Raw genomic sequence first — 12,670 nt, 5'->3', positions numbered from 1 at the left:
ACCAGCTGTTCAGAGAAGAAAACCATTTCATTCCATGGATTTATCATGTAATGCTTTGTTTCTGGGGGCTCCTGGCTGGCTCTGTCAGTGAAGCATGCAACTCTTGATCTCGAGGTCCTGAGTTTGAACCCCACATTGGGCAAAGAGTTTACTTAATAATAATAATAACAATAACAATAATAATAAGGGCGCCTGGATGGCTCAGTCGGTTAAGCGTCCAACTTTAGCTTGGTCATGATCTCATGGTTCATGAGTTTGGGCCCTGCATCAGGCTCTGTGCTGACAGCTCAGGGCCTGTAGCCTGCTTTGGATTCTGTGTCTCCCTCTCTCTCTCTGCCCCTCTCCCACTCATGTTCTGTCTCTCTCTGTCTCTCAAAAATAAATGAAATGTTAAAATAATAATAATAATAATAATGCCTTACTTCTATTTAGAGTTAGCATGCTCCCTTCTAAATACATTAACTCCCAAATGGAAGGTACTGGACATTCCAAGAGAAATCAGGCAAGACCCCTATCCTCAGGAATCTCCACATCCAGTAAGACATATAATGCATAAACAAGGAATTTTGATAGAGTGGATAAGTGTTTCTGTAGGCAAAACACAGGGTAGGGCGGCGGCACATAAGTGGGTGTCAGTGGGCCGGTGGCCACTCCCCCCATGTCTCACTTGGTGCCCAGTACACGTGGGCACCTTACAGAGAGTTAAAGCACCCGCACTGAAGTGAGCGAGGCATACCTTTCTTGCGGAGACAGCCAACCTCTTGAGAGTTCCGAGCAACCAAGAATTCTGAGACAGGAATAGTTCAGTCTTGTGATCACAGTTGCACACGCTGAGGTGATGCTTTAAGCTCTGATTATAGACATTGTTTTTATGATACTTCATTTTGCGTTTGATTTTTTTTCATTCAGATTTAAGATTTTTTTAAAATATTTATTCATTTTTGAGAGAGAGAGACAGAGAGAGAGAGAGAAACAGAGTACAAGTGGGGAAGGGTATGAGAGACAGGGAGAATACTAAAGCAGGCCCAGTCTCTGAGCTGTCAGCACAGAGCCCGACACAGGGCTCGAACCCACAGACCACAAGATCATGACCTGAGCTGAAGCCTGACGCTCACCCGACTAAGCCACCCAGGCATCCCCTCATTCAGATTTTAAATACTCTTTCAATCATTGTTTCTCACCAATTTGTCTAAACTTTAATATATATATTATATAATATATATATTACATATATAATATATAATATATATTATGTATATAATAATATATATTAATATATAATATAAACTTTAATATATTTTTTGGTTCATGGTTTTGGTTCATGGTTAAAAGAATTCTTAATTATTTGATCACCTTTCTGACTGTCCCTGGCCCATAAGGAAGATATAGCAAAACAAGGTATGAGTTTTGCAGTGAAACAGTTATGGATTCAAATTCCAGCTTTTTGAATTACTACATGAGTGGCTAGGGGAGTTTCTCCTCTTGGAGCTTCAAATCCATCATCCAGAATTGTTGGGTCTGTTAGCTTGCTTAATCTTCACCACAAACCGTTCTTCATAGGAATGTGCTAAAGATTGAAGAAAATACCAGGTCCAAAGTCCATACCGGGCTTCGTACAAACAGATGCCTCAAAGTTTTGGCAAAGAACAAAAAGTTTCTAAAAGGAAAGAAAACCTAACATTTTCTCAAGCTGAAACTTTATTCTAGTGAGTCCATAATTTAATAGGTCAACCAAGATCTCCTGTGCAAGAAAAAACAATCTGTTCGAGGGTCTTTGAGCTCTGTAAGATTACAAATCCACAGGCTCTTATGCAAGGTTGAGACAAGCAATAAATGGCACCCCTTTTCCCATTAGACCTCTAAACCAATAAAAATACAGAGAAAAAGTGGTTTTTTGAAACGTATAAAAAGGGAGAAGGGTCACCTATAAGTTAATAGAGCCTTGAGGGACTTATCAATCAGTTGCACTGTACAGAATATATTTTGATCCTGATTCAAATGAAGTTTTACAGTAATTTTTTGAAACTCTGAAGGAAATTTGAAACTTACTAATATTTGACATTACTAAGAAACTACTGTGATAATAGTATTATAACTATGCCTTTTAATATCATTATCTTTTAGAGACACATATTGAAATATTTACAGATGAAATGATGTCTGGGTTCCAAATATTGGTGGAGACGGAAGGGATGAGAGTATAGATGAAACCAGATTAGTCAGTCATAAGCTAATGGTATTTGAAGCCAGGTGATGGTTTAGGTTCATGGTATATTATTCTTTTGGGTTTTATGTTTGACATTTTCCATAAAAGATTTTTTTTTTTTTATGTTTATTTATTTTTGAGAGAGACAGACAGAATGTGATCAGGGGAGGGGGAGAGAGAGAGGGAGACACAGGACCCAAAGCAGGCTCCAGGCTCTGAGCTATCAGCACAGAGCCCGATGCAGGGCTCAAATGCAAAATCATGACCTGAGCCGAAGTCGGACACCCAAACGACTGACCCACCCAGGCGCCCCTATAAAAGACATTTTTAAAAGAGACCAAAACATCATCTTTTTACTAATAAAGATGAATTTGGAGAATGTGGCTTACTCACGGGCTTCCTGCTTGCCCTGAATTAGGTGAACTTGGCCACTCCACACAGGTAAGTTCTATCACAGGTCTCCTAGGGCACCCAGCCTGCTAGAAGAGCTCACAGCAGGGACGCCTGGGTGGCTCAGATTGTTAAGCTTCCAACTTTGGCTCAGGTCATGATCTCATGGTGTGTGAGTTCAAGCCCTGAATCAGGCTGTCTGTTGTTAGCACAGAGCCAGCTTCAGATCTTCTGTCTCCCTCTCTCTCTCTCTGCCCCTCCCTTGCTTTCTCCTCTCTCTCTCTCTCTCTCTCTCAAAAGTAAATAAACATTTTTTTTTAATGAAAAAAAAAGAATAGCTCACAGTGGTATTAAGTCTGGGGTCCTGAGTTCAGTTCTTATGTAGTATTTGTCTTTGTCTTTGCCCCAGTAGACCCTCCAAGCTCAGTCAGCCATGTGGCAAATGCAAGCTGGTGGATACCAGGGGCCTGGCACAAAATCATCCTCATCTTCATCCTTGAAAAGAATTCATATCATACGCCTTGTAAGGGGAGGGGGTGAGTGGAGGGGGTCCAGAGGGTCCGTAGTGTCATCTTTGTGCATTCCATCGGTACGTGGGAAGTCTATTGCACAAGTCTATTGCAATAGCGGGACTCTATTGCACAAGAAGAAAAATATGAAGATCTAATTAGTAAAAGTGAAAGGAGTGGAATCGGCATTTTAGAGAAACGTGTACCAGCCACAGGGACCTCTTGGAAGGAAAGAATAACACAGGAAAGAAGCCAGCAGAACTGTGGGTATCTTGTCATCTTCTTCCACAAAAGAGAAATGACCCAAGGATACAAGAGAAATTTGATCCAATGGCACAAAGGCTCGTCTTGAAGCTGCATTGTACATTCATAATCAGTGGTTGCCTTGACACTGGATTCTTCGTCTCATAGTGACGGCATTACAATAAGACACGCCACAGTCACTAGAGCCACCGTTGGTCTAGTTTGCTCCTGCTTGGGAGAAGGTCTGAGAAGGAGCTGGTACGGTTTCAGCAGCTAACAAATAAAATGAGCTCTTGAAGGGAAGAATCTGAAAGATGTACTAAATAGTAGATTTGAACCTGATACTCTAGAGTACATCTAGGTATGATACTTCTCCTGTTGACCTTGAAGTTGGTGTAAATAATAAATCATCTGGTGGCATGTCCGCTTTATCTCACCCAATCCACCTGATGGCATCACTTTCTGAAATAACATAAGCCAGGAAAAGGAAGGAGCCCATTCCCCCAGATAACCTGAGTATCAGTTTGAAATGGAAACAATTGTGGTAGACTGCTACTTTGATTAACCCCTCTCTCTACCCCTCTCTCTCTCTACTTTCTTGTCTGGAAAGTAGGCCAGACAAGAGGACAGGATGTCAACAACTTGGCCATAAATACGGTGCAATTTAGTCTCCATGGGAACCATAACACAACTCAGCTTTTCCACTCAGAAATGGGTGTTCTGGGCTAGAACAGTGATTAACATAGATAAATGGACTAAACTCTGGGAGTGAGCACACTCTTACTATTTTTGTCTGTTTCTCTTCCTCGATTTCAGGTATACGAAACAGTTGGACACAGTGGCACCACTTTGCTGGCAGAAGTGTTTCTGCCTATTCCTGAAACGACCATTGTCACTGGAAGGGCTCCCATTGAAGAAGTGGAGTTTAGCAGTAACCAGCATGTGACCCTGGACCACGAGGGTGTTGGAAGTGGTACGGAAAGCTCATTATCCTCAGTGGCTCACAGTTTTACTGTCAGATTTGAACATAACTTTTCTTTTTTCGTTTTCAAACAACCAGGTAATTATAAAACTGCTTTCAGAAATTCAAATTAAAATGATGATATACAATTTTTTGCAGTCATCTTTTATACCGTTGGTGGCCAATAAATTCATAAAACTATGCAAGTATAAAGGAGTTCGACAATGTGAATCAGGACCTTTAAAATGCCTTGGATACCTTAGTTTCTTCTTCTAGGAATCTTTTCTTAGAAAATAATTTGAAATGAGGACAAAGTTTTGTGTATATAAGATATATATCCGGGGATTATTTATAAGGCTGAAAAAGTTTTAAAAACTTAAATATTATAATAGGGAGATTATTAGTTAATATTCTCTCTATTATCCCCTATAATTGTAATTACATATACAATGGACCTTCTCACTCTGTCTACCATGTTTCTTAACCTCTCTAATGTATTTGCTTATCCTTTTCTTTCACTGCTGTATTCTGTGACACTTCTTTAAATCTGTCTTCCAAGTCATGAATTCACTCTTTGGCTGTGTCTAATCATTGAAACTCATCACTGAGTTTTTCATTTTAATTATTGGATTGCTCACCTCCAGAAATTCTATTTTGTTCTTTTCCAATCTGTCTGGTCAGTTCTGATAATGTTTGTCCTTTCTTCAGACTCTCAACCATTTCATTGTTTTATTCCTTCACTACTTCATTTATTTTTAAAAACATATTACAAATACTTTTTTAACGTTCTGTAGCTGATCATTTCAGTACCTATCTGCTTATTGGTCTGATTCTGTTGCTTCTTATTCATGGTGGCTTGTTTCTTCGTGTGTCTCGTGATTTTTTATTGTGAGCACATATTTGGAAATTTATCTGCAAGAATTCTTTGGGGCTCAAATCCAATCATCAACCTAAAAGTCTGGAGACCTAGGGGTGTCTGGGTGGCTCAGCTGGTTAAGCGTCTGACTTCGGCTCAGGTCATAAACTCACAGTTTGTGAGTTCAGGTCCAGCGTCAGGCTCTGTGCTGACAGCTCAGAGCCTGCAGACTGCTGCGGATTCTGTGTCTCCCTCTCTCTCTGCACCTTCCCAGCTCATGCTCTGTCTTTCTGTCTCACTCTCAAAACTAAATAAACATTAAAAAAATTTTTTTAATAAAATAAAAGTCTGGGACCTAGGCTTTAGTTCCCATTCTCACACTGATAAACTCTGTGACCCTAGTAATTATGTAATCTCTTTAAATATCTTCTTCATTCATAAAATGAATCTAAGGATACCCCCTTTAATGTCTTTTGGGGTTATTTGAAGATTAAAGTGGATGTTCAATATAGAGGAAAGATCTCTGAAAAAAACACAAAGGTGCTATTACAGCATAATAGTGGTATTATTTTGTGCTAATAATATTAACTGTAAGTCCAGGGCATGAAGGCACTATTTTTTTGTAATGTTTATTTATTTATTGTTGAGGAAGAGAGAGAGAAAGAGAAGGAGCACAAGTGAAGGAGGGGCAGAGAGAGAGAGAGAGAGAGAGAGAGAGAGAGAGAATCTGAAGCAGGCTCCAGGCTCTGAGCTGTCAGCACAGAGCCTGATGTGGGGTTCAAACCCACAAACTGTGAGATCATGACCTGAGCCAAAGTTGGACGCTCAACTGACTGAGCCACCCAGGCACCCCAAGTCACTATTTTTAGTGCTTGAAAATCTTTTCTTCTTTTATTTGATTAAACAAACTGCCCCGAGGCTTTTTATCATTAATTTCCAATGGGTAGAAGCCAAATCAGTAAGTGAGGCTTACTGTTGCCGCAGTAGCTTAGGAATAGCTAACGTTTGTTGAGTGGTCCAAGCACTAAGTGATCTGCATGTAAGACCCCACTTAACACAATTCTCCTTATTCGGGTGCACTCCCTCCCTAGGGCACTTGACTTGTTCCTTCTGCCACAAATGCTCTTTCCCAAGAAATCGTCTCACTTCCTTACTTTCTTCTAGCGTTTACTCGAAGTCCCCTCTTGTGGAGCCCCTCCCTACCACCCCATCTAAAAGTTCAGCCCTTTCCCACCCACCCCCAAATACACATTGTCTGTATACACTCCCTAATTTATGGTTTCTCTTCACACTTCTCACTCTCTAACAAACCATACATTCCTCCCATTTCTCTTATTTACTGCCTGTCTCCCCTGCTGGAATAGCAACTCCTTGAGAACAGGGATTCTCATCAGTTTTGTGTCTTTACGGCCATCTGCAGCGCCGAGAATAGTCCCTGGAGCCAAGCAGAAGCTCAAATTAGTATCCACTGGATGAGTGAATAAATGGATGTCTTCACAGGAATCTTTTTTAGGAGGTATTATTATTATCCCTATTTTATGTATAAAGAAACTAAGGCTCCGAGAAGTTAGGTCATCTGTTTGTGGTCACACAGCTGTTAAGCGGCAGAACCAGAATATGCACCCAATGGTCCCACTCCAAAGTGCCTCATTCATTGTCACCTCTACACCCTGCTGTCAGAGAGAGAACCAAGAGGCCTATTCTGCACATCATTGCCTGAAGAATTTCAGTGCCGCTGCTGTGAATTATGTGTTCTGTCCTGCCAGCCCTATCCTCTCTGTTCCATTCGTCTACTGTCTGCTTTCTCACCAAGACTGGGCTCGCTCCCTTTTCATAAACAGCGTCTGTGTAATCTGGTGTCTCCCTAGGAATGCCCTTCTCGTTTGAAGCTGATGGTAGCAATCAACTGATTCTCATGACCTCGGGGAAAGTGTCCAACAGCGTGGCATGGGCCATTGGAGAAAATGGGATCCCTTTGATTCCTCCACTGTCACAGCAGAACATCGGATTTAGAAGGTGATGTGTGTCTATAATAAATTGATGAGTAATGTGTTTGCATTAATGATATCCGGGGGGCGGGCGGGAAGCTTGCAATATCACATTCTTTCCCTTTTTTCTCATGTGCTAGTAATTCCATGGTTTTTTTATGGTACTTGAGGTAAAGATTAAAATATTAATAGCCTAATAAATATTAGATGTTTAGCAGTGCCAGAAACAGCAAAAAGCATTTTGCCTTGTTTAATCTCTCCGGTAACTCTGTGAAGTATTCTTTTCTTCATTCTTCATTCTTCAAGTATTCTTTTTCTTCATTTTATAGACGGGGGGAAATGCTGAGCCTATGATTGTGTATAGGTGGTCCTCGGTGTGAATGATGATTGTTATAGAAACTTCTGGTTATATAAAGGTCCCTATTGTCAGTTCTTTCCCTTGATTGCTAGATCCTTAGGCACTCTGTACCTCACCTATTTACCCCTAGGCAGGCCCCACTTCCTTGTGGTTGGTCCCTGCCCAGGCAGCCTGGACTATGGGGGCCAGGTGGCCTGGGTTCAAGTCTGGCTTCTGTCCTGCCCCAACAGATGGGTCTTGAGTTCATCTTTAACCATTCTGGGCCTCCGTTGCCTCCACCATAAAATACAAGGACTTGGGGCACCTGGGTGGCTCAGTTGGTTGAGTATGAGACTTGGACTCAGGTCATGATCTCGAGGTTTGTGAGTTCAAGCCCTGCATCGGGCTCTCTGCTTTCAGTGTGGAGCCCACTTTCAGATCTTCTGACCCCCTCTCTCTCTGCCCCTCACCTGTTGTGCTCCCGCTCTCAAACATAATAAGCACTTAAAAATAATAATAATAATAATAAAGAAAAGGACTTATCCTGATCATCAAGAAGACAGTTTGTAAGTCACAGACTGTCATTTTCGACATGAGGGGAAACAGAGCGGGCCAGGCTCCTCTCCTTTTCTGCCTTCTCCGTCCCGATTCCGATGTCCCTGTGACGAGAACAAGGAACATCTGGTCAGCACCTCCTCAGTCAGGAGATGGGCGGTCACGTCCAGTGGAGGCCTCGAGCCTCGGCATTCTGTCCTCATTCCACTGAGTTCCACACCCGGGACGAAAGCTCCCACTCTCAGGAGAGGAGGTAAAACACAATGTGAGCGGCGAGAGACACAGCTCCATTAACAAAGCCCTGACGCAAAGGTGCTGAGAGCGCTGGCCTCCTGGGAATTCAGTCGTGTCCCAATCCGTTGTGCGTCCGTTTTTTCCTCTTGTATTTTGGCCTCAGCTACGAGGGGTCCCCAGGTGAGTGGGAAGTGAGGCTCTCAGGGCACCCTGAACCGATTGCGCAGGCTCCTTCTCACTGGCCCGGATCCAGGGACTCGGGACACTTCTACGCCCTGGGCAGGGTTGTAGGGATACTTCTTTTTCTTTTTTTTGGTTTTATTGAGATATAACTGACACATGGCATGAGTTTAAGGTGTACCATGTAATGATTTGATAAGTGGATATATTGTGAAATAATCACAGTAAGTCTACCTTACATCGATCACCACACGTAGCTGCAAGTTGTGCTTTCCTTGCCGTGAGAACTTTTAAGATCTGCTCTCTTAGCAGTTTGTAAATGTGCAGTAAAGTACTGTTAACTGTGCATCAGATCTCTGGAACGTCTTTATCGTATAACGAGAACTTTGGACTTTTTGACCGCCTTTGGCCACCGCCTCTCCCGCCCCACCTCTGGCCACCACCAACCCGTTCTCTGTTTCTACAAGTTTTGTTTTGGTTTTGGGTTTTGGTTTTGATTCCAGATATAAGTGAGATCCCACCTTATTTGCCTCGCTCTGTCTGACTTATCTCACCCAGCACAACGCCCTCGAGCTCCGTCCATGTTGTTGCAAATGGCCGGATTCCTCCTTTTTTATGGTGAGTGACATACCACGTTTTCTCTATCCACTCACCCACTGAGGGGCACTTCAGTTGTTTTCATGTCTTGGCTCTCATAAATCATGTTGTAGTAATCATGGGGGTGCAGACACCCTTTAGGACAGCGATTTTGTGCCCTTCAGGTGTATGCTCAGAAGCGGAATTGCTGAATCATATGGCAGTTCTGCTTTTAATTTCTTGCGGAGCCTCCAGACTGTTTTCCAGTGTTCGCACCAGTTTACATTCCCACCAACAGTGCACGGGGGTTCCCTTTTCTCCACATCCTCACTGACACTATTTCTTGGGTTCTTTATTTTAGCCATTCTAACAGGTGCGAGGTGATATCTCACTGGGGTTTTGATTTGCATTTCCCTGATGACAAGTGAGGTTGAGCATCTTTTCACGTGTCTATTGGCCATCTGGATGTCCTCTTTGGAGAAACGTCTATTGTGGTCCTCTGCCCATGTCTTAATTAGATTATTTGGGTTATTGCTATTGAGTTATGAGTTCCATATATACTTGAAACATTAATCCCTTATCAGATGTATGGTGTGCAAGTGTTTTCTTCTACCATTCACTCTTCTCTATTGTCCCTGAAACGTGTATTTTTTAATGTTTATTTATTTTTTTGAGACAGAGACAGAGTGAGCAGGGGGAGGGGAAGAGAGAGAGAATCCCAAGCAGGCTCCACACTGTCAGCACAGAGCCCGATGTGGGGCTTCAACTCTTGAGTCATGAGATCGTGACCTGAGCCAAAATCAAGAGTCAGAAGCTTAACCGACCGAGCCACCCAGGCACCCCCCAAAACGTATTTAATAGCAGTCATCGAGCAAAGAAAAACGGCAAAACTCCTTCCTTATGATCAGATTTTCTCCCTTAGACATAACAGCCTCCTTAGGCAGTGCCGTCCTGGGATTTTGCAGGCCTGAGGCAAAGTGCTCTGTGAAAAAGCCCATCTCACGGCATTAACTTCTTTTCCAGTGCTTTGAAGAGAGCAGATGCCATCTCGTCCATCGGCACATCGGGACTGACAGACTTGAAAAAGTTGGCCAAGTGGGCAGCAGAGTCCAAGCTCGACCCAAATGACCCCAACAATGCCCCTTTGATGCAGCTAATCTCGGTAACGTGGCACCATCGTGCGCACACTGCATTTCTCCACTTGCTGTGCCAATAATAGACACGGCTCGACCCTTTACACGCATTTTCTTTCGCACTGTGTTCTCCAGTGCGATAGTGTTTAAGAACACGAGTGCCGGGTTGAATGACAGATTTAAAGGCCGGCTTTGCCCCTGCCTGGCTGTGTGATCAGGGCGAGCACTCATGCTTCTAAGCACTGTGACACCCTCGCAGTGTGGCCATGACGACGTGCAACGCCTCATCTCAACAGTTAGCAGGGCACACAATCGGTGTGCAACAAATATTAGCTGTTGTTACGGTGTTGCTGTTCCTCTTACCGCTAACCTCTGTAAAACCCTAACGAAAGGCCTTGTTTGGCCCCTCCCCTGGAAAGGCACCTGAGTACGGGTGCTCAGAGTCACCTGCTCGAGGTCACACGGCCGGTAAGGACGCGGATCCAAGACCATTTCAGAGCGCGTGCCCGTTCATCACACCTGGTGGGGCCTTTTAAGAAATGGTGGTTTTGTTCGTTTATTTTCCCATTTGATGATTAATTAGATTATCGTTTAGATTTCTTTTAAGTATGTATGAGATAAATTGCTTGCGTCTATCATAACATTCGAAATTCTTTCTTCAGTGAGTTTATAAATAAAATGGAACATTAGTCAGTAAATGATTCTCCTTGGTAGCAGATACAATTGTTTTTGCTCCCAAGTTCATAATTCCCACAAAAATATAATAAACAAGTAGATGATCCGGAAAGTGACCACAGCAACACGTTCTGTAATCATGTTCACTAGTGGGAGTTCATCAGCAGGGCAACTGTAACCAGGATAACATTTTTATTTCTGTCATTTTCATTTCTGTCCTAGACTTTCCAAGGTAAGTCCCAAAGCAAGCTTGGGTTTATTCTGACTTTCGCCTTTATAAGTTTTCCTTCCAACTCAATGATACTTCTTAGTGTGACTAAGAGAAGTATTAGGAAGAATAGACCACATTACCTAGAGCATAGTCTGTTCCATAAAGAGGTTTCAAATCACGTTTCGATTACCATGTTTAAATCAGCAACAATATAGTATAAATGTCACCTTCATTTTTTTTTTCTTTTTAACTATTTGTCTTCGTGTAGAAGGACAAAACACAGGGATGGCCTTCCAGACCTGTCTCTTTCTTGTTTCAATTTTTTTTTTCAATATTTGTTTATAGTTGAGAGAGAGTACAAGCTGGGGAGGGGCAGAGAGAGAGGGGAGAGGGGGGACAAAGGACCTGAAGCAGGCTCCAGGCTCCACACTGACAGCAGTGAGCCCAATGTGGGGCTCGAACTCAGAAACCGCAAGATGATGACCTGATGATCTGGCATCAGCCACAGTCCGATGCTCGACCAACTGAGCCACCCAGGTGCCCCAGGACCTCTTTTTATGGATTTTCACAGCAGGATCACCTCGCCCACTCCAAAGCCCTGGCGAGTCTCTCCTCCCTGGCTTTCCTTCTGCGAGGAGGAGGTTCCCACTGGCAGAGCACCCAGCAGAGGGGCAAGCAGATGCCCGGGAGAGTGTAGCCTCACCCGCTCAGCCTCCCAGCGGTACCCTGAGACCATCCTTTCCGAGCCGGTGTAGGGGGCAGCGGGGACTGGCACCCAGATCTGTCTTTACTCGGTGACCAGGGCCACGAGGTGCTATTTGGAGACAGCATGACCGTGGAGCCGGTGATCAGCCAACTGATTTGAACTGACCAGCCAATTCTGGGGCCTTTATCTACATGTGTGCCTACATATATTTGAAAAATCACATTTTGTTAAATATATCTTTAAAGTTATATTAAGTTATATATAACATATTTTAAATTCACGTAGTAGATTTTATGGTAACACTGTATATACGCAACCTTATTTCCTGCAGGCACCTAGTAATACACTGATTTAACTCTCCCATTTTTCACTCTGTATATTTACATAACACCTATGGGGGGAGCATGCGTACCCAAAAAAATGAACTTTATGATTTTTTTTTTTTTTTTTGAAAAATGAGTTGCGGTACTTTTTATAGCCAGGACATGAATATAATGGCACCTGCCTCGTTACTATTAGATTTCAACATATGTTGTCCTTAAATGCAGGGTGTTTCAAGTCTCCCTGTCTAAGACTCTTAAGCTTCCATTCCCAAACCGAGAGCTCGGTGCTGGGTTTCTTGAGATGCAATCTGCCTGCCATCCAAAGCTGTGCCTCTTCTGTTTTCCATAGGTTGCTACTAGCGGTGAATCCTACGTCCCTGATTTCTTTCGACTGGAACAGCTGCAGCAAGAATTTAACTTTGTTTCAGATGAGGAGTTAAATAGATCCAAACGATTCCGGCTTCTTTGTCTTAGAAGCCAAGAGGTGCCAGAATTCCGAAATTACAAGCAAATTCCAGCATATGACCGGGAAATTATGGAAAAGGTATTCCAGGTAAGAAATTGCCATGGAGGAGTTAATACAGCAA

General features: G+C 43.0%; 1 protein-coding gene across 10 annotated transcripts in view; it reads left to right on the top strand.

Annotated features, from left to right (window-relative positions):
- Positions 1-12,670, top strand: part of CC2D2A (coiled-coil and C2 domain containing 2A) — a 152,808-nt gene that overhangs the window by 92,606 nt on the left and 47,532 nt on the right. For all 10 annotated transcript variants that reach the window (XM_043572936.1, XM_043572932.1, XM_043572934.1 and 7 more), the window contains 4 exons: positions 4,165-4,321; positions 7,034-7,181; positions 10,059-10,197; positions 12,433-12,636. In XM_043572936.1, the coding sequence (XP_043428871.1) occupies positions 4,165-4,321; positions 7,034-7,181; positions 10,059-10,197; positions 12,433-12,636 (648 nt within the window). The remainder of the gene's footprint in view (positions 1-4,164; positions 4,322-7,033; positions 7,182-10,058; positions 10,198-12,432; positions 12,637-12,670) is intronic.

This window comes from Prionailurus bengalensis, chromosome B1 (assembly GCF_016509475.1).
Source record: "Prionailurus bengalensis isolate Pbe53 chromosome B1, Fcat_Pben_1.1_paternal_pri, whole genome shotgun sequence".
NCBI classification, from domain to species: domain Eukaryota; kingdom Metazoa; phylum Chordata; class Mammalia; order Carnivora; family Felidae; genus Prionailurus; species Prionailurus bengalensis.
Note: the sequence above shows the minus strand (reverse complement) of the source record. Positions and strands in the feature narration are given on the sequence as shown.